Raw genomic sequence first — 21,734 nt, forward strand, 5'->3', positions numbered from 1 at the left:
GGATACAGTGACAATGACTGGGACAGAAATCGTGTTGCTTCCTTGTTTATATTTTGCAATCGATGCCGCTGCCATCTGCAGGGAAACATGCAAGCTTTGTGTATTCTTCAATTCAAGGACACACCACTTCAAACCATTACGAACCTCACCCAACAAGTATGTCGATATTGATGATTCTCGGCAGTGTTGCCATTTCCTAGGTATTATTTGTACGGATTTTTTTTTTTGTTTTGTTTTGAAATTCAATTCGTGGCGGTGCATGGCATATGTTCTAACATAACGACAAATCTTCAGTTCGTGTTATGCGTGGAAGAAATGTAAAGACTGTTGTTTATATCAATTTCTCAACAAGGATTTACGGTATTGTAACTTCATATACACATAACCCAATATATTTTATTATTCAGAAGATAATAAATAAAATTTGCACATAATGAGTGTATATTACTTACAAACTGCACTCAGGTCGCTCTAATAGCAGAAATCATCATCATTTTCAATATATACAAGCCGTCGTCATTGATAATAAAAATCGATGTATAATTTGCATACTTTCACAGTATGCACAGCAAGGTTCTATGTAAATTACTCATCGCCATTTTTCTATTTATTGCATATCGTACATTGTAATTGTGATCATCTGGAAAGAGAAATGCTATTTAGCATTTTTGGATCAATTCACGTTTCTAAACAGGCTTAATGAAGGGGATGCATAATTCGCTCACACTTACATTTGCCGTCAGCTGTTCACAAATACACATATCTATTTCGGTCTTTATCGGTAAAATGTTTTGTTGCATTGTTCTAGACAACGCTTTCAGCACAAAACCGGTTTTTAAATTCGATTGCGGTCCAATCGAATTCTATCTCTGTGGTTGACGGAGTGTTACAGGGGAAGTCAGGCCCCGTATTGATTTAGAAAATATTTTCTGGGGGATAGACGTGGCCATTTGATTTTTAAAAAAATGCATTTTCCCTATTCTATGTCACTATTCTGCCTCGTTAGACTAATGATCAGGGTGACAACGAATGATTATTAAAAACATGCTGAAATGGCACTGTAGTATACTTGAAATCACTGTACTGGCTTGTATAATTGTGTCATTACCTTCTGAGATTTTAAATCATAGAAATGTACATTTAATGTACGTATATAGGCTAGGTAGCCAGGTTTCTCCTTCACAAACTTAGTCATTTAACTTATTCTTGGAGCAGGATCCATTCCCTAAGAAACCATCAACATTTTGCAAGCCCAGGCACTTGACAACTTGTTAGGTGATAATGAGAAAGTAAGTTGGATAATTTTTCCTGCTCTCTCATATATAGGTAACTAACCTGAACAGTTTCATTAACCAAAAAAGTCGTAATGTTTGAACTACTCGTTTTGTTAATCCTTTTTTTTTTTTTCGAAGTCAGGACTTTTCATGTCCAGCATATTGTTTATTGAACTGGGATGTGGGTTGTTTACATAGTATATGTGTACAGGAGCATTGATAATTACAATTACATTAGTGTTTCCTGCTACTGTCGCAGGAGACAGGTCGTGGGTATGTGCCCAACATATACAACTAACTACAAACAATACATACAAGAGATACAAGATATACAAGGATTAATCATGATAATTTACACGAAATTTGAATACAAGCACAGGTGCACATATTATACATTTGTTAAAAACCATGTGAAGAGATTACTTAGGTTCCCTAGGATCTGAGTGTGGTTCACTTTGTCATGGTCGAGGTAGAGGTACCTTACGCCGTCGGGGACGAAGTGTCCCGATGGAGTTTATCAGTGGATTGGTGTGGGCTCGTTAATCCGTCATAGGAATATTATGTATTGAAGAAACCTTTAGTCATGGATTCGGGGATGACTTTCAAGTACTATATAACTACCATTATACAACATTTGAACATATCATTTTATAAAGATAATATGGCAGTTATTTAAATACATAAGATAAAGGAAGCAAGTAACAATTTTAAAATAAATTTGTTGTTTCCTTGTGTATATATATTACATTATACATGCTACTGCCATCTCTCGTATATCTTGCAAGTTTCATTTCTCTTTCTTCAAGGAACTCGTTAAGGGATCTCACCCAAGAAGTATATCCATACCGAAAATCATCACAGAGCAGTGCTGCCAGCTATCGAAACATATAACTAAAAGTTGTGAATTTATATTTTTGTCGGATTTGTACGTATAAATGTTTAATTAATACCTGTCGAGGCATTGAATTTCAGTGTAGGGTAAAATATATGTTAGTGATTGAGCGATTGTTAAAATTATAATGAGTGGCGTAGATGAGGGGTTCACGGTGCGGAGGGAGGGGTGCAAAACGGTTGATTAAACGGTACCACAGTCGTTATTATTTTAACCATTGTTAAATTGGCGTAAACATTCTCATAAAACAGATGTAATATGGGTCAGTGAATTAAAAAGGCAACTATACTATATATGTAGTCAAAAGACACCAGTTCTATTCATTCCAAAGGCACCAGCCAGGTGACTAATAAAATGTCGGACCTCCCTTCGCTATTATTACAGCATTTACTCTTCGGGGCAAGCATTCCACTAAGTTCTGGTATGTTGCCGGTGGAATGTTTTTCCATTCGTCCTGTAGCCTCGTGAATTGTTCACGTGTGGTTTTTGGTCGCGTGGGTCTGCCACGCAACCAACGCTCCAGTTCATCCCAAAGATATTCCTATAGGTTTCCAGCCGGGGCTAGCCAAGCACATCCACCTGATTGCCCTCAAACCACGATGCAATGGACCTTGCTTTTGTGAGCTGGGGCATTATCGTGCTGATAGAGGAAAGGGCTCATTCCAAAGTGTCCCCACAGTGTGGGTAGCATTCTAGTGTCTGCAATGTCCCCACAAGCACCACTGTTCATTTTGCCATTGATCAAAACTAATGGCCTGAGCCCAAACCAGGAAAAACAGCTCCAGATCATGGCACTACCGCCACTTTCACTTGGGTGTTGGTGACGTTTGGCTCTATAGTGTATGTTTACTAGAACAGATAATACGGAAGTGAAGTCTTATCAAGAACTGAAATCACTTCGTCGTTGGCAAGCACCGAGGCTGTAAAGAGACTACGCAGAAAAGTATTCTCGCTGCGGGTTCAGGCGCCAGAGACTCGTTACCCTGCAAGAATGAAGTTTCCCCAGTAACCGCCTGTGAGGGGGCCAGTAGAGGTTAGGGGGAGCCTACGTCCCCCGGCTGACATGTTCATCTCGTTGCCAGCCCCAGAAAACAAGAGAGACTACATACATACCTATGCTCTTTTAGCGCCAGTTTGCGTGTTTGCATGGTACATTGGGAAATATATTTAAATGTGACTGTCGCCGGAAAGTATTCCTCCACCTCCTTTAATATTATTTATTGGTGTAATTTCTGGTGGACTTTACAAGTTATTAAAAGTTTCTAAGCTCAAGGGTTCGAGGACAGGGTTCGAATCCCGGCCTTGGCACATGTCCAGGTGAGCGTTCCTTCATCAATTTCACATCATCACTTATTATCATCGTCGCGATTAGTCAAACGTGGAAGAAAAGCTGCTTAAAATAACCTAATGCAGCAAATTACGTTCTTCCTTTTATTAAATGTGATATTATTTCACGTTCACGGTTAAGACCTACAACTACTGTTTGTAGCTTAGGAGTTCGTAATGGACATACTTGATCAGCATTAACAAATTTCACGCAGAAATGCCCGAAATGTCGCTAGTATTGATATTCCTCGCTTGTCCACGTTGACATCAATTTAACAAAACATGCGAAAGCACTACAAACGCCAAACACTGATTTATTCGAAAGAGGTTTACCCGTTTCCCAAATTTCCTTCCTTCCACATTACCGTTAGAGATAAACCAGGCTTGACCCAGTTCAATGTTTTTTGTTTTCGCCAATAGAGGACGCTGTTTCATAAACAGTAGCTATCAGATGAACACCCTTACAATTATTAATAGAATTATGATAAGTTTGTACACACACTCGCAAGTCTTTACAGTCTTAACCAGCAGTTAGACGTACTGTGCACGCAGTGGGATGTCTTTACAATCTTTATCATCTATTAGAAGTTGTTCTATACACAATTTGTATCATTACACACTTCATCAGCAGTTATACTTTGTTGTAAAATGTAAATAAATGAAGTAGGTTTGTTCAGGTACAACGTTTTAATGCCTCTCCAATCTTCATAATTCATTAGAAGTTATTTTATACATAATTGGTACCATAACACACTTTATAAGCAATTAAATTTGCTTGTAAAAATTGAATGTCTTTACAATTTGTGGTAGAAAGAAGAGGGGCTGAGTGAAGCTCGCAAGACTAAATGGAGGTAAGTCCCACGTACCAAAGTAAACACTCAAATAATACAAACAAGAAGCAAACATCCCTCCTAATAAAATAATTCTAAATAAAACACTTATAAATAAATAAATGAGATAAAGAATATTCAATTAAAATATAATATTCCCTTATACAAAAGGTACGATTATAATAATTATTATTTTATATATATTTAAGTAATCCCATCACTGTACATATAATTTTACAAAACATGTCCTCATGTTTTTATATGAGTTATGAGCTACCCAGTGACATTTGTTTAACGGCCGCGGTACTTTGGGCGTAGCATAATCATAGTCTTTTAATTGGAGGCAAGTGCAGGGTGGAATAAAAGTCGCGTTCAAAATGTACATTGCTCATTTATTTACTCAAAATCTTACAGTTCTTTGGGAAAGCTACTTTTATCCCACCCTGTATGAATGACAGCACGAGGAACTAACTGTCTGTGATTAATTATTATTATATAATTTTACTTTAAAATGAAAAGGCTTTATTTTCTTAGAGGTTCAAGATCCTGTAGATCTTTTTTTTATTTTAATAATATTCTTGATTGGTAATGTATGTCATTAATAAATATTTTGTTAGGCGACGGAAAGATGATAATTAACTCTTTTCTGTGTTAGTATTCAATAATTTTTGTTGTTTTAATCCATTGTTCACAAGAGCACGCGAGTTGCTGAAACCTGCTCTAACCTTCCTAGTAGGAAAATGAGTGAGTTGGATACCCTGATTCCAGCTTGAGTGCTTGCAGAGAAAGAGCGCCAAGGGCTGTGGCTTGTCAAATGCAAAAACATTAAGATTCCGTCGTCTGCAGAAAATCGAATTTCTCTGTCGTATCACGTGACCGAGCACTGGGGGGGGGGGGGGGGGAGGATATGAAGGCATGTGTAATCAGATGTGAAAAGGCCTCGGAAGGGAAACAAGACGAAGAGAGGTCCCTGGAGGTGATTTTCCAGAAAATATATCCCAAGCGGTGGAAGTCTGTGAGAACATAACAATGTAGGGTCGTAGCTATCTTCAGGCTATGGAAGAAATCCTGTATTTTTCTACGTCGATTTCTGAAACGCGATATACCTGTCTTGAGAAACTTAACTTCGAAAGTTACTGAATGTGGTTAGGGTTCGGATTTCTGGGCACTAAAACTCCACGAATAGGCAGGCAAAAAGACACATTAAAATGTGAAATATTGGCACTGAATATAAAAATACACATAATAGGATCTCACCTTCAATTCAATGGCCTTAAATAAAAAATCTCTCATGTAAAAGTTAATACTTCCATAACATTACCGTCTGTAATTTCATAATAGGCTAGCCGCCTTCCAGATGGCGTAGTGGTAACGTCTTTGCCTTCTAATCAAAGGGTCCCAGGGTTCAATACCCGACGGAGGTATATGGCCTATTGGTTCGGATCTCATTGTAAACTGTAGGACCAGTCCCGATTACTTTTTCAAGTGGACTTAAAACAAGAAATCAAGCAATTCCTAATAGGCTGTATGCAAAGAATTGAGTAATTATTGTATTTTTTTTTCATTTGACAGGCACTGTATTCATTATTTATACATTATTTAATCCTTTTCGAAGCAGATGGCCGACTTTCGTGGCGGAATGGTTAGCAGAGCGCCAGGTTAGAATCACGGCTTGGGCATGGTTGTCCTTTGTAAGTGTCCCTTCATCAATTTCGTATCATCGTTCAATCTCATAGTCGCGATCAGCCAAAAGTGGCAGAAAAACGACGATAAATAACAAAATTTGCAATCAAAATTAAATCAGAAACATTTTTTAAAAACTTCTCTGTTCAAATTTCAAATAATAATAATAATAATAATAGAAAAGTGATATAATAACATAATATAACAATAATAATTTAAATTACAACATATAAGTTTTAAAAATATATTTGACTTGATTTTGATTGCGATTTTTGAAAAATATTTGTGTTATAATAGAAAAGTAAAGAGAGTCTCGGTAGCTCAGTCGTAAGGGCGTCTGACTAGCATGCGACACTCGGGTTCGATTTCCGGCGGGGAAGAACCGGGATGATTTCCACCAAGCGGCTCCGGCGCCCACCCAGCGTCGTATAAAGTGGGCACCTGGAGGAAACTCTGGGGGGTAAAGGCGGCCAGAGGCGTCGTGCTGATCACATCACTCCCACCTTCGGCCGTGATCAAGAAAGTGTGGGGTTCTAACTCCACACCCCCTATACGCCTTCATGGCGTAGTGCAAAGCACAGGGGAGCATTTTACTTTACTTCTTATAATAGGAAGGTATTACGGTGTACACAAACAAGTTGTCCGCAATCCAGGTTGGGATTCGAACCTGCAATCTTCTGTATCGAGATTGTAGGTTGATCGTTCAACTCACTCGGTCACATCGGGGGCTATAAGGTCAAATGTAATGAAGGGGCGCGGGAAAATTAACTTTTTATACTTGCCACCTACTAGGCACATTGAAGATGACATCAGGAGGGCGCTGGTTCTGTTATTGTTAAGTTTTAGTCGTCAAAAGCACTTTACTGTGTTCCTGAATTTGCCTGTGGGGAAATCTAAACAGAAAAAGGCACTATAATAAATTTTGTGCAATTGAAACATTATTTTCTCCCTCATTGAAACATTTTAGGCACGTACAGCCAAACAATACAAATACTTTACTAACAATGATTTATTACCCCGAAAACATACAAATCTGATTACAGGAATAAAAATTCATTTAGGACAATATCGGCCGTCTAATCATGGTTGAAGTAACTTAGTTACTGAACTCAACTGTTTTAATTTAATTCGTCATTAAAACATTTATTACTCAAATCTAACAGCGTGGAAGAGACGAATCATTGTGATTCAAAAGTCACTATCACAACTGTGACTCTATCATACAAATCATTTAGCAGATAGGATCAAATAATCATATAATTCCCAGTTAGTAGGGACTAAAAATTGAGAAATCACAGCTTTTCCCATAACGACACTGAATTCTATCTCCTGTTACAAAGTATTTTTTATATATGGCGATGACAGAAATTGCACAAAAATCACGTTTGTGCTGATAAATGTATTAAACCTTTGAAACCATATTTTAACATGGTGGCGGAAAATTGAACTATTTTTTATCGCCATCCTCTTCCCCATGGTCTGCATAGTGGATTCACCAAATTTCAGAGTTCTACGGTGCCTCAAACAGGCTACAGAAGGCTCTGAGTTGAGTAACTTTAATTCTGGCCACCCGGCATATCAGTATGTAATGAATGATCTTCTCGTTACACCCACAGTTTATTGTTTAAAATATTTGCGTAGCATTTGTGCTCAGAAAATATGAAACTATTATTGTATCTTCAAGTTAATATATTTGTGAAATGTTTTCATTTTTAGCTTTTGTAACAAAAAAATATAAATTTGTCATAACTTTTGTAAATTATTGATTTTATTTCCTAGGTTTTAAAGTTTTCGCTACAATGCTTTTTATACACTATTGCGCTGCCATCTTTGAACAGAAAATGTAAGATTGTGACATTTAAACATTAATGTGTTGTAATTTGAAAAATGTTGTTCTTTACCAAGCTGTCTAAGATATCATAAACATGTCTACTATTTAGAACTTTAAGGGAGCCCTTAAAGACATTCTTATTTGCTCAGATGGTTTTTGTCCTTGTAACTTTCTGATCCGATGTCTAAAACAATTCTCAATCACATGTCCTTTTGGAATGTAGGTATATTTGCTTACGTTATTCCACTTTCACTATTTAACTATTACGTATTGCATATTCATGGTAATACATTGGTGAAACAGACAATAAAATAAACAATAAATCGCCAGTTAACCCAAAATCAATTATCGATTGCAACCCAGGGACGTACCTAGAGGAAAATTGTACAGGAGTTTTGACAGTGCAATAATTTCAATAAAGCATAAAATTCTACAAATGTTTTCTCCCCGAGGTGATTGTTTTAGCATTTCTGGAACAAATGACGGACATTTCCAAGGAATTTTTGGACATTTATACATTTTTAATACAGAACAATTCAAAATTTTCGGCCTGTTCAGCATTCCGGAAATCAAAATCAGGACGGGGAGATTTTCTTTCCCATCCCAGTATGAAAATTGCGGGATCTCGCATTCCCCATGTGATTTTAATTAAATAAGATTAAATATTTCATTACAGTGTAGTACAGTCGGCTCTTTCCATGAGTGATTTCTCTTCCACCAGTGGGTCAGTGCAGGTTTAAGAGCCGGGTGACTCGGGCAACTGCCCCTAGCGCCTCCCACAGGTGCGCATAACCGGTGCGTCCCCCTTGAGTAGTGCCAAAACCATATTTCTGATTGTATAAGCGTGACTATTTGTTTTCAAATTATGTGGATTTGTAATAAATAGCCTATGTATATTACAAAATCATGTAGCAATTTAAGCTAAGAGATTCCTTTTATTTTGTTATCATTATGTATACCCTGACCCAGCTAACTGTAGAGCAGGGCCGCGTATAGCGGCAGAGGAGGAGGAGGGAAATCGAGTGGTGCAAGCGCAGCGTTGCCAACCGTACGGAAATTTCATGGCATGTACTGAAGTACGGTCCGGACCTTAGTCCGTAAGCTAAATGTACGTCTTGTGAAAATTTGCACTTGCTGTTTTATCCCTAATATTTCCCTAAGAAATTCTTAAACAAAGTGTACGGACGTGGAGACAAAAATACGGTCCGTTTGCCATGTGCGTACGGTATTATCCTCTTCAAAAGTTTGCAACGCTGACAGATCGAAGCTGGGAAAGCGGGGAACTCCAGTCGTCCATTACGCAATCACGTTTCTCTCACTGTTCATTGGTGGAGCCATGTCGCGTCACTACTTGCGCAGGAACTTGTTCTCGTTCGCCTGGTCTACAGTTAGCTGGTACAGGGTTTAGGACTATATACCTATAATAAAGTTTTTTTTTACAATTAACATTTAAAGTATTTGAAAAATAAGGCTATTAATTTCGGTAATTAAAACTGTAAATATGTAACATGGTCAAGGTTTTTTATTGAAAGGGGGGGGGAGTGGAAAGTATGTGGACCACTGTAGGATGTCAGGGAAGTAGGGTGCAAAGTAGGGGGCGCCACAAATCCACCAGACTGGGTGAAAATTCTATCTTGAGCCATATCCTGTGGGTTACAAAAGGAGAGTTTTAAATATTGCATGTATAAAGAAAATGGACAAAGAAAGTTAATCTTACATGCTTTACTTACTCTTTCATACACTCTGTCTCAGTTATGTCTGGAGCAAGCGAACGAAAATAAGTCTCTGCGCAAGTAGTGACGCAAGACTGTTACACCAATCAGCACGTGAGAGGAACTGGATTTCGTGCAGGGGGATGACGACTGCAGTTACCAGCCTTTCCACCAGCGTGTATTCTACCCCTCCCCCCTTCTCTGTCGCTATGCGCTGCAGAATATAGGTATTTCGCGGGGGTTCAATCCCTCAAAACCCCTCTTGACGTCAACAACCAAGTGATTTCCTCCTTGAAATGTCTAAATTGAATAGACCTTGAAATAATTTAGTGAGTAACAGCCAAAGGTCAACCGCCCCACCACCGAGATGTCAACATCCGCCACTGAATTCTACTCAAACATGTTCGTACATTACTCAAGATCAATGTTACTACGTTTCCTCGTCCCGCTAATTCATCCGTACTGAGCAATAGAAGTCTCGTTTACCAATAAAAATGCATTAATAACTGCAGAGGCAAGGAAGGGCGATTTTTTCACTCCAATTGGAATTGGAATGGAATGGAACGTTGATCCGATCAGAGCCAATTTATCAACTGTAGCATTAAAAAAACACGAACACGACATAAAATGTATCGCAACAGCAACGAGGCGAGATTTGGAAAGAAATTAAGGGGAGAGAACCAGATTTGCCAAGCTCGTTTTCAATCAAGGTCGGTAGATGTCACTTGTGGCGGAAAGCAGGAAAACACGCTTTGCTTGAATCGAATGGCAGAAGTTCGATATCTCGTTAGTCTTTTACGAAGCGACGGGATTTCCCTCTAATCCGCTTCAGTGGGAGAACAAATAGCTTCATTCAGATGAGGGGATTAACGTTAAAGGCCAGTCCTCTCTTTGGAACTACATTGAAATTGACAACAGGCTTCACGTTAAATGTGGAAAAGCCTCTTTGCTGCTTGACCTATTGACTCTTTCAAAACACATTAGAAGAACGGAGCGGAATTTAAAATAGCTACGGTTTACTTAAATTCCTCTGACCACGTAGAGGGATTTGTAAGAAATCCGAGAGAATCACTGTGACAGTGATGAAAAACTGTGATTACTACAGGGCAATCACCATAATTATTATCAGCTATGTGTTCCTGCTTTAATGAGTGTAGCAGATATTCTTGTTCACGCCACTGCACTGCGACACTGTTATTAGTTTTTGTTCCAGCTAGTTGTACAACTTAAGTTTACACAACACAGTTATTTTTTGTAGATTCACATCCGGTGACAACGACAGAATATAAAATTAGTACCAAGTATACAAAGAAACATATTGAACGAATCCTGATAGGTAGAGGAGAGGGTTAAATGTTCTTTTTCAATCTCGCCACCGAAGTTCCGGGTTCAAGTCCCTTCGTAAATGTTATCCAACCATCAATCATCCCATCGTCACGATGACCCAAAAGCGTAAGGAAAATGAAGTAAAATATCATTATAATGACCTTAAAATAACACAGTTTACAATTTTCGTCTTTAACAACTTTTAAAACTAAGGTTGAAAATAGTAATTACTAAATATTTTATGGTATGTAACGCCATGTACTTCCGCAGGAAGGGGCAAGCAAGTTATTTTTATCGCGACGGACAAACGAGGCATATTTTCCCCCTGAACGGTGTTTCCCTCCTCAATAAACAATCCTTCAGTTTGAAGTTATCATATTCCTGCAACACCTTTCCAATAATTAGATAACATAAATTACTGTAACTGAAATTCAATATATGTGTGTGTGATATTTAATTTTATTGTAACATTCATTTCCCATTTGGGGCCTGGGCCCTCCTTCTCCACCCTTCCGGATGTTCATGTTTAACGCTCACCCACTAGAATACAGTTATGTAATATCCACATTTATAATTACAGTCAACTTTGAGGAAAAAAACCCTGCGTACACTAGTGCTTGCCCAGGGTATGTTTCGAACCCAGAATCTTCGGTTTCCAAGTCTGATTTGAGCCCATGAAGCATATCATATCTATGCACTAAACGTAGCTCCAACCTTCAACCATTGGAAATCGTGTCGAACAGGATAAAGAAAACCGTGTCGTAGAATGCGTGTAGCGACATTCAACTGTCAACGGATCGTTTTGTCGAAGAACAAAGGGAAACTGGGACACTGAGTGATATTGGAACTTGGGACACGCGAACCAATCAAGTCGCCTACTTTTCCCCCCTTATCTGATTACAGGACGTCAACCTTACCTGTGGTTACCGACGTAGATAATAACAGCCTTTGGCCCATATTGGCTTGTAATTGTTCAGCTGGTGGATCAGAAATTAATTGAGGAAAATGGGATCCCAGTTAAATTTCTGGAAACGAGTTATTGGTGTATGTGTGCTATTTCATGTGACTGAATCATAGGATTTACGTTGCACTCAGATACAATTATCTTAGTTAATAGTTTAGTTAATAAACCCATTAAGTGTGAGTTGAATAACAGTTTGTCTACACCGGTTTGAGTCGCGACATGAGCATGAATCTTCCTTTGAAAATATTCCTTCATTATTTTTTATCTCTTCATCCTCATCGTCGCGATTGCCGAGAGCCTTCGAGCCTTTCTTCACACGTATTCACTTAGTGAAGCGTTTAATGTGTCACGAAAGCTTCTAGCGCCACATGCGGGTAGACTGTACAAGTCTGTTAGGAAGCCACGCCACAATGATGCACAACTAGAAAAATGAGTGCAAAATGTATCTTAAGACACTTTAATTGTGTAGTTATTGCAATTAATGCTCTTTGCCTTTTATTACTACATGCATACTCAGTTTAGTGAGGAACTTTGTGTTTCTTTTTGGCATGTGCTTCCAAGCAACGTCATTTCGTCAACCAATGATCCTTCACTATCTTAAATTGACTCGCCCGTATGCACCCACGTTTCATCTTCATGAATCTCTTCACATGGGACAGCGGTTCCACCTAGTGAAGATTACGAAAACATTTGTTTCACTCAAAGCTTCTCTAATGGCAGTTTTGCACGTATCAGTTTGCAGAGCAGAATGTTCACATCAGATTGCCGCGTGACAATAGGGGTCAACTTGCTCAGATTACAGCACGCACACCACTCTGATATTTGCTGATGGTCGCGTTGACTCGTGAAAATATCGTACTGCGCAGGCGCTACTCTCGTTTTTTCGTACAAAACCTGCGGGAGGTGACCACATCTTTCTCCTCAGAAAGCCGCACTGCAAGATTATGTAATAGGTTGCTGAGTGACATACAGCTTTACAACATAATAATGATACCGTTTACAGTAGCTATCGTTCACAACAGATGTCACGACATACGAATTTTTATATTTTCGAATGAACAGAACATTTGTTGAAAATATTCGTAAATACACTCCCATCAGCAATTAAGTATTTATTTCAATATTATATAATGTGTAATAGCTAAGAAATATGTTTCCCATAGATTTAGGTATCTAACGAGATATCTTTCTCTATTACAGGCAATATGGAACCATCGTACGAAATAGGTAAGTAAAGGATATGAAATTCCATGTTAAATGTAAATTTAGCACTGATATTTGATAATGTGCATGATAATATTTGGGTTGGAAACGTTGAAAATTCATATTTTTTGTGTATGTATTCAAATACATTTGCATTAGTAACACTACCACTATTGGCACAAACATTGTTGCCAGGTAGATATAAAGTTCAAATTTCAGTGTAAATTTATGATTTTGTCTCACGGGCGCACATGCTAACTGCTATTTCGATTTCATAGACTTTAATTGTCTATCGAATAACCACTATTTACACACCCACAGAATTTTTCAAACGAACAAGGTTGGTCTCAATTTCATATTTCGAAAACAAATATCTGGAGCATTAATAAACTTCATTTAATACCCACGAATTTTAAAAGATTATTAATAGATGAGGCTTTATCTTGTAATAGCTGAAAATGGAGTGAGAATATCTCTACGATTTTTGTATTATTAGCGATGAATATAAGGTAACACGACTTTGGACTGATGTTTCTAACTAGAGTGCTGCGGTTAGAACTGAGCAGGGACAATACGTAGAACTTTTCGCTTGTGTAGGGAAGAAGAAGGTTTTTATGAGAGAACTCTAAAGATGCCGTTATTCCGCTTTGCCATGGAAATCCGTGTTTGCTTTTTGTTGGAGAATTAATTTCCAGATTTCCAAGCTTATTCCAGCTCCATTTCGTCTCTCTCGGATTCCAGGAGAATTCTTGGAAACACTTCGTTCTGGAGAGATGTTTTTGCTTCGGAATGTTGGAACTGTCGGGGTTTCAGAGAAGCGAAGTTATGATTTTGGTGGAATGTCGGCTTACACGTAATGAAACAGAATACTTATACAAAGTAGGATTTGAACCGAGCTGTTAAAATACTCGGTCTTGTGTCGACTTAGTATCGAAACTCGAGGCAGGAACGTGACAAATTATTCAAAAGAAGCAAGGCGAGACCTCGAGAATCCGGTTGTGCCCGAGATATTGAGTTTTTTAAGCCCACTTTATGCACAGATAGGCTAATCGGTACTGGTCATACAGTTTGAAGTGGGACCCTATCCATGACGTGCTTCCACCGGTTATCACACCCGGGACCCTATGATTACAAGTCTCCGACGTTACCACTACGCTATTTGGGAGGCCCTTCTTCAAGATATTGTCAATTAATGTCTTAGATGACGTCATAAACTGTTCAATTGTGGCTTCGAGCAGCCATGATTGAGGCCAGTTCTTCTAAGCAGACGGAATTCAAGCGGGAGATGCCAAGACAGGCATTCGTGATTTAAAACAAACGCGCAATTGGTGCAGATGTGACGAACGCTACGTGGTGGATATTTCTTTGCAAACGACGAAGAAAATTGGCCGCAAACATGGCGGCCGTGCGCATCCTTACGTCACATGGAACCCACCTGTACATTAGTATACTGCATGGAACTACTTTCGTCGCTCGTACTAAAGTTCAACTCTCCAACCCGAGACCTTCTATAAACAAAACCACGTGCATGCAGAAAGCATTGCAAACTCATAGAAGTCAAATAATTCACACGAAAATCCAGGGTTGTTACAGGATTCATTACGCAAGGTAAAACAACGGCCAATTTGTAGTATTGGATACGCTGCCGCAAATGACGTCTCACTTTAAACCCAATGCTCTTTCTTTTGTACTTATTGCTTCACCTTTATGGTTAACTCTTTGCACCAGTAATCATTTCCCATATATTTGGCCTCTTTCTTGCATGCGAATTGAATATATTTTACTTGCATTTTTTTAGACAAAATGATATAACATGGTAATGTATATTTATAAGGTTTGATGTAGATAGGAGTGTATTTGAAATTTGTTTGTAGATTTTATGTAAATTGTATCTTATGTAAATAAAATAAACAGCCATATGCAATGCTGCAAGTCCAATAAATATATTGATGATGATGATCAAAACAAGACAAAGCAAGTTCGTAAATTTATTGCGGTTGGAAACTTTGACAAGCATCCTAATAACGATTTTTGTTCCGCCAAATATAGTGCACTTCGTAAATTAACTTGGCGACATGGCAAGGCAAGATAAGTGTGAACATTTTGTAGGAATATGCATTGTAACTTTCAATGAGCTTAGACATTTGTGTACATAATGCTATTTTATTACATTCGTTATTTTCTAAAAATAATCATGTGAACAGTAAGGAAGTAGTGCCACTTTGAACATGGAGAGTTCTATGCGCGCGGGAAGGTCTCCGTGTTCAGCGATACATCGAATCGGTGAGACGGGTTGTTTACAGAAGGTCTCAGGGTTGGTGATTTACACTTTAGTTCAAGTCTCCCTAGCTCGAGCGTTTACAATGGAATATCATTTTAATGTGACAATAATCGTAAACACATGAATGTAAAATATTAATCCTGGCAGTTTCAGTTTCATCTATTTCATTTTCATATACCGGGTGACCAGAATTAAAGTTACCCAACTCAGAGCCCTCCGTAGCCTGTTCGAGGCATCATAGAACTCTGAAATTTAGTGAATCTATTATGCACACCATGGGGAAGAGGATGGCGATAAAAAATAGTTCAATTTTCCGCCACCACGTTGAAATGTGGCGCTGCACTTCCATGATGGGTTGTACAAATAATCACGTTAAGTCATTTAGCTGAGTTATTAATTACAAATACATTTGTCAGTGGCTGGAAGTTGCGAGAAAATAATCTCTCGTTTATTGCAAGATTGCAAGGTAAAGGCAAATCCATAACCAATTGGAGCAGTTTACGTCAGTGTTACAACCCATCACGGAAGTACACCGCCACATTTCAACCATTTCATGTACCATTCACTATTTCCCTCTACATTGTACAGTAACACACAACATTTACTTCAAACCCGTAGTCACATTCAGTGGCGGCTCGTGGTCTGGCTCTATGGGTGTGCACTTTAGTCTCTCGTCCACAAGTGTTATACCACCCCTGTGAAATACTCGCACCCGTTTTTTTCATCCTTTTTCTGGATGAACAATTATATTAAACTCAAAGTGTCCATGAGACCTATTTTATTGATTCAGCTATTAAAGATATGCATCTGACATTAATATTTCGAACAACCCTTTTTTATATAAAGTCGTCTCAAGTTAAGGAAGTGCTATATTAAAACCACTTGTATGGAAAATAACAATTAGAGTAATTATCCTTAAGGCTGGTGGAATGCATTTGTTAAGACGGTTTGCTACAACGATGATGCTTTGACATTTGATCCATGGATAAGAACACGAGATATGTTTGTATTTTTTGAACGGAGTAGCCTAACCTTGCCAACGAGTGGGGTTGGGGGTCGGATTCCAATATGATAAAAATGCTTCCTTTTAGCTCCGTAGAAAAATAGCTGGAAACGCTGGTTTATAACTACGGGTTGGCAACCCTGTTATCGACATTTCCAGGTCACGCTTCCTCGAAGTCACGTCCCTTCGCGCAGTCGTCTGCCGTGTAGAGCGTTCAAGGTCACGAAAGGAAAGGTTCACTTCCTGACACGGGCCAAGAAGTACAAGGGTAGTAAAGTAAACATCCAAGCGATGACTCTCGCATCGCTATTCAAGTGGCAGATGCCCTTTTGTCGTGTCTGATTGGGCACTGATTGAATTATCCTTTGCAAAAAGCGCCAATTAACTTGAAAGGTTCGCTGTTTCAAGGTTGCATTCTTTCAGCAAACAGAAAGTTGCTAGTTTAAAGTATGAATTGGTAGGTCCTGCATAGAATTATCCCTAAAAATGAAATAACTTTGATTGCATATTAGGAGCGATTGAAGTCATACTCAAGGAATATAGAGATTAGGTAAAGCCATCCGAAGATTGCCGATCTTGCACGAATGCGTGACGTCGCCGGAGAAGCAGTGAGCTCGGCTGAAGCAGAAGGCCTCTAGCATTTATATGGGAGATTCAGAGAGCGAAAGTATATTATTACTTTTAGGAGGGGGAAAATAATAATTGTCATCCTCCAAGATGGTATTGAGGCATCCTTTTAACGATTAGTAACATAATTGAAAACGCGCTACTTTTAAAAGGGGGCAAAGTACATGTGAAAAAATGTATTTTGAAAATCCATATTCCTGAAACTTTCTGACCGATGCGCTACAAAGAAATTTGCGTGTTCTCCTTTAGAATTTCGTCATTTTACAAATCGTAATATAATGTTAACAAAAACGTGGCATGCTAAAGAAGAATTAAAGAGTTTAAAAAAATAATTGATTAATATACTTAGTTTATTTTACTTCGCTTATCTGTCACATATGGCTAATCGCAAAGATGAGGATGCGTGATGATATGATGAAATTGATGAAAGGAAAGTAGACCCATGCCCTGGCGGGGATTCGAACCTGGGGCCCCTTGGCATCGTAAAGCGTTGTGCTAACCACTTCGCCACGGAGGTCAGCATTACAAGGAAATAAACAGAAATTGGCATCTATGTTTTAATATGCGAGAAATATTTGCGAGGAGGTTATTGAAGTAACAAATAATTATTACAAGACGTTGTGATGAAAATTTTTAATATATCTGAAATATCGAGAGTTGACCTTGCACTTTCTAAATGTACTTTTAGGGTTACGCAAAACCTTTACTCAAAATTGATAGTGTAAATTTATAAGCTATTAAAATTTAAAACTTATTCCTGTTCGAAAAAAGAAACTGCCAAGTCAAATTAATATTTCGTAGAAATACATATATTTTCCATCCATGAGGCCAAGAGAGTATTTGGAGGGGACGGTGGCTTGGGAAGGCTATAGCCCCGGATCTCGATCTGCAAAGGGGCTTCCAGTGGGAAAACATACCTATGAAATAGTCCAGAAGAAGGGGCGAAATATATATATATATATATTTTTTAAATGGCTCAAGAATACAAAGATATAAGTGGATATTTGACAAGCTTAGTCTAAAACTTACAACTGAAGTCGTACGTGTGTGTGTGGGGGGGGGGGGGTGGCTACGTGAGGTAACACAGTGGAATATGATTCACAATACTAAAATTAAAATAAATATGTGGGAACAATAGAAATCAACAATGTTGTAGCTAGTGACAGCGCAATAGTAAAGATGGAGGGGTAAAATCATATTTTCCCGGGGCAATAATTTTTATTATTCCGTCGTTTTACTGGGGGCAGATAAGAGAGAGAGAGAAATTGTCGAACGAGAATTGGGGGGCGTTCCTGTCCCCCCCCCCCGTAGTGTGGCCACTGCCTATGGCTATGCTGGAGAAGAATGCACCAATTAATACGCTATTAAGTAAAATAGATACTTTTAAAACTTTTAATCAAATTATTTGTGAACTATGATTTAAATTTAGAGAGAGCACATACCTGTTTAATTTAATTTGGATGAGTTAACTTCTGAAGCCTGCCATTTCCGAGCCTTCTTCCGGTGTAACTACACTGCCCTTTGAGCCGTAGCTGCTGCGTTCAGGTGGCGGAACGAGCAGAATACTAATTAAAACAAATATGTGACAAATATATATAAAAAAACAACGTGTTGAAGCTATTGACGGCGCCAAAGAAAAGACAGAAGAAGAAGAACGGGGAGTGCAGTGATATTTTACGGGAAGCAGCAGGCACGTATCCAGGAATTCCTTTCGGGGCGGCGGCTGAACACCATTTTTTAAAGGGGTATCACAATTGTATGTTTAAGGCCAGTGGTGGCAATTGGGTTCCAAAATGTGGGGGCGAGGGTGGACAAGGAGACAAGCATTAAGAGGCCATAGTGTGATAGTGTGGAGGCAAAAGAATGGGGAGCAACTATCTCCTAAATCGTCGCCACTGTTTAAGGCTGTCTTTGTTTGTTTGTTTGATTTGTTTTATTTTACTTCGCGTTTTGTGCCTCTTGGCTAAGTTGCGAAAATGGGGATGAGGGATGAAATTGATGAATGGACATTTACAAACAACCATGCCCGAGCGGGATTCGAACACGGGACCCCAGCGTCGCAGCGCGATGTGCTAACCACTCGGCCACGGGGTGCGGCGTTTAAGGCTGTCATTTTAATAAGAACGTGAAATCGGGACATTTTTACCACTCAACTCCTCTGTTTCCATGCATTAATATTGTGTGCCGGAACCATTTCAGTATGTATGTTTGTCCATTTCTTCTCATCAGGCATCAAAACATCTATGTACCGGAAGTGTTTTTACGAAGGTATTACACATGCAGGGAATGCACAATCCACTTGACAACGCAAGATTCAAACTGTGTGCTGGGAACTGGAATCAGACAGTTCACGAATATTTCTCTCTCATTCGAGCCTGAACACCACTAATGTGCCTTGTCCTCCCATGTTTGCAGCTCTTATAAAAGCCGAAACCCACCAAATTGTTCATATTCAGGCCTAAGCACTCGCAAGTGTCCAAAATTGCCTGTTGACTGTGTGTCGAACCCAGTAGCCTTAAACAAAAGTATTTTTTTATGCCATGAAATTCTCGGACTGCATACACAATATTTGGTCCTGGTACAACCAAATCATCACTCAAAACTTTGATTTTCAGTTGATCTGTGCAGCTTATTTTTTTATTTAATAAATCGCTCCAATGTCCAGCTCGATACTGCCGAAATATTTACTTTAGAGAGAGAGACCTTCGATCTCTTCGTCTTTCTACCCGAATACTCGCAGCACTACTCGAAGTTCCGCTGTCGTCAATGTCTTTAGCTTTGGGACCGAACTGGAACTAGTGGTAGACTTCGTTACTTTACGGTATTTAGTCCATTTCATTTTCGAATCACTAGATCTTATAAAGCAACCAATGGACACTGACTGATCACTAATCGACTGTATGAATTGTCACACTTACCTCTGAAGTCTCCACGTATTCTGTTCTACAGATCAACCGGGAAATTGAAGCCGCGTATTAATATCCTCATTATATTCTAGAACGTTTCGCAGATATCACGATTCGTAAATATTGCCAGTAGTTCGACTCCTCTTTTTCAAGAACGTTCCCTCTCGCGCTTTCCAGAGATTAAAAAATTACGATGAATCCGAATCGCCCTACCTGCGGCGCTACCTTTGTTGTGCAACTTCCAAATGCTGACAAGTCTCTTCTACATAGTGTTCAAGTTCGCTACGACAACACCGAAAGCGTAAGAAAAGTTTACGTGCAATATTATCAACAACAGGGTTATAGAACATTCTCCGTCTTGCCTTGATAAGTATTTCTCTCCTAAAATTATCGTCACATTATTCAAGAAGTCAAAAACCTAATTTAATCTAGTGTAAAATGCAAACTTTCCTTGGGGGGGGGGGGGGAGTCCACGAGTTACGTTCCCCACCTTGGATACGCACTATTAACAATAACAGGGTTATAGAACATTCTCCGTCTTGCCTTGATAAGTATTTCTCTCCTTAAATTATCGTCACATAATTCAAGAAGTCAAAAACCTAATTTTATCAGTGTAAACTGAAAAATTTCCTTGGGGAGCGGGGGGGAGGGGCCTCGAACCACCTGATCCCTACCTTGGATACGCGCTATTAACAATAACAGGCTTATAGAACATTCTCCGTCTTGCCTAGATAATTATCTCTCACAAATTATCACCATATTATTCAAGAAGCCAAAAACCTAATTTTATCTAGCGTAAACTGAAAATTTTCTGAAGGGGAGCTGAGCCCCCTGATTCCCACCTTGGATACCAGCTGTTACCAATAACAGGGTTATAAAATATTCTCCGTCTTGCCTCGATAATTATTTCTCTCCTTAAATTAACGTCACATTATTTTATTTGACACCCCAAGAAACAAAAAATCTCATTTTATCTATTGTAAACCGAAAACTTTCGGGGGGGGCTTGAGCGCACTAAGCCCCCCCTTGGATACGTGCCTGGGAAGCAGTCACGTTTATTACACCCTTACATTTACATACAATATTATAAAGTTCTGCTTTTAGATCTCGCACAATGCCTTTTTCACAAAAATGGGCAATCTCGCATTTTTTTATATCAATCAAGCTGTGATATTTTAGATTTCTTCTGTTAGTTTTCTGATAATAGTTTTCACATCTTTCCATAGCATTTAGGCATGATTTCAGTTGACAAGAACAAAATAATCTTATTTCAAAACATAGAGCAAAAAGAAATCCAACGCGCTTAAGTTAAAACTCCCTTACATTGGAAGCCTGAAGAGAACAAAACAGGGGTTCCTTCGTAACACGATTTTTTGAAAACCATTTTACACATTTGAATCAACTTTGTGATAAATTGATTAGAAAGGATGAATCTTAACAGTAAAAGTTGTAACTTTTCCCTTGCTACTATATTTTAGAAGATATTCGTTGTCAAATTTCTCAATATTTGCATAAGGAACCAGCCTTTTCTGTGCCGAGTGTTTCGATGGTGACGTCATGCATCCACGGACAACTGCGCATACGATCTACGCCGCCGAACGAGCACCCCCTGGTCATACTCATGTGGTATCTCTTTCAAAATTTTATGTCTTTACATGTTCACTACACATTTTGCAGACTTTCAACGCAAGTCTTCCCACCTTTCTCTTGGTTTTGGTATCTTTTCTCAATTCCTTTTATCAACTTCTCATTCTATATTTTTCCTTCCACTGTTTCTGTGCTCTTCTATCTTTGTCTCCATATCTCTCACTCGCTCTTTCTATGTATCACCCAGTCCTATGTCTCAAAGCTGCGTTTTCCACAAGAAAATATTTGA

General features: G+C 38.7%; 1 protein-coding gene across 1 annotated transcript in view; it reads left to right on the forward strand.

Annotated features, from left to right (window-relative positions):
* The window catches only part of LOC145989454 (uncharacterized), a 245,356-nt gene that overhangs the window by 135,436 nt on the left and 88,186 nt on the right, over positions 1-21,734 (forward strand). The window contains exon 2 of the mRNA XM_083124799.1: positions 13,039-13,065. Coding sequence (XP_082980925.1) covers positions 13,039-13,065 — 27 coding nt within the window. The remainder of the gene's footprint in view (positions 1-13,038; positions 13,066-21,734) is intronic.

Source organism: Lepisma saccharinum, chromosome 6 (genome assembly GCF_977018435.1).
Source record: "Lepisma saccharinum chromosome 6, izLepSacc3.1, whole genome shotgun sequence".
Classification (NCBI taxonomy): Eukaryota; Metazoa; Arthropoda; class Insecta; order Zygentoma; family Lepismatidae; genus Lepisma; species Lepisma saccharinum.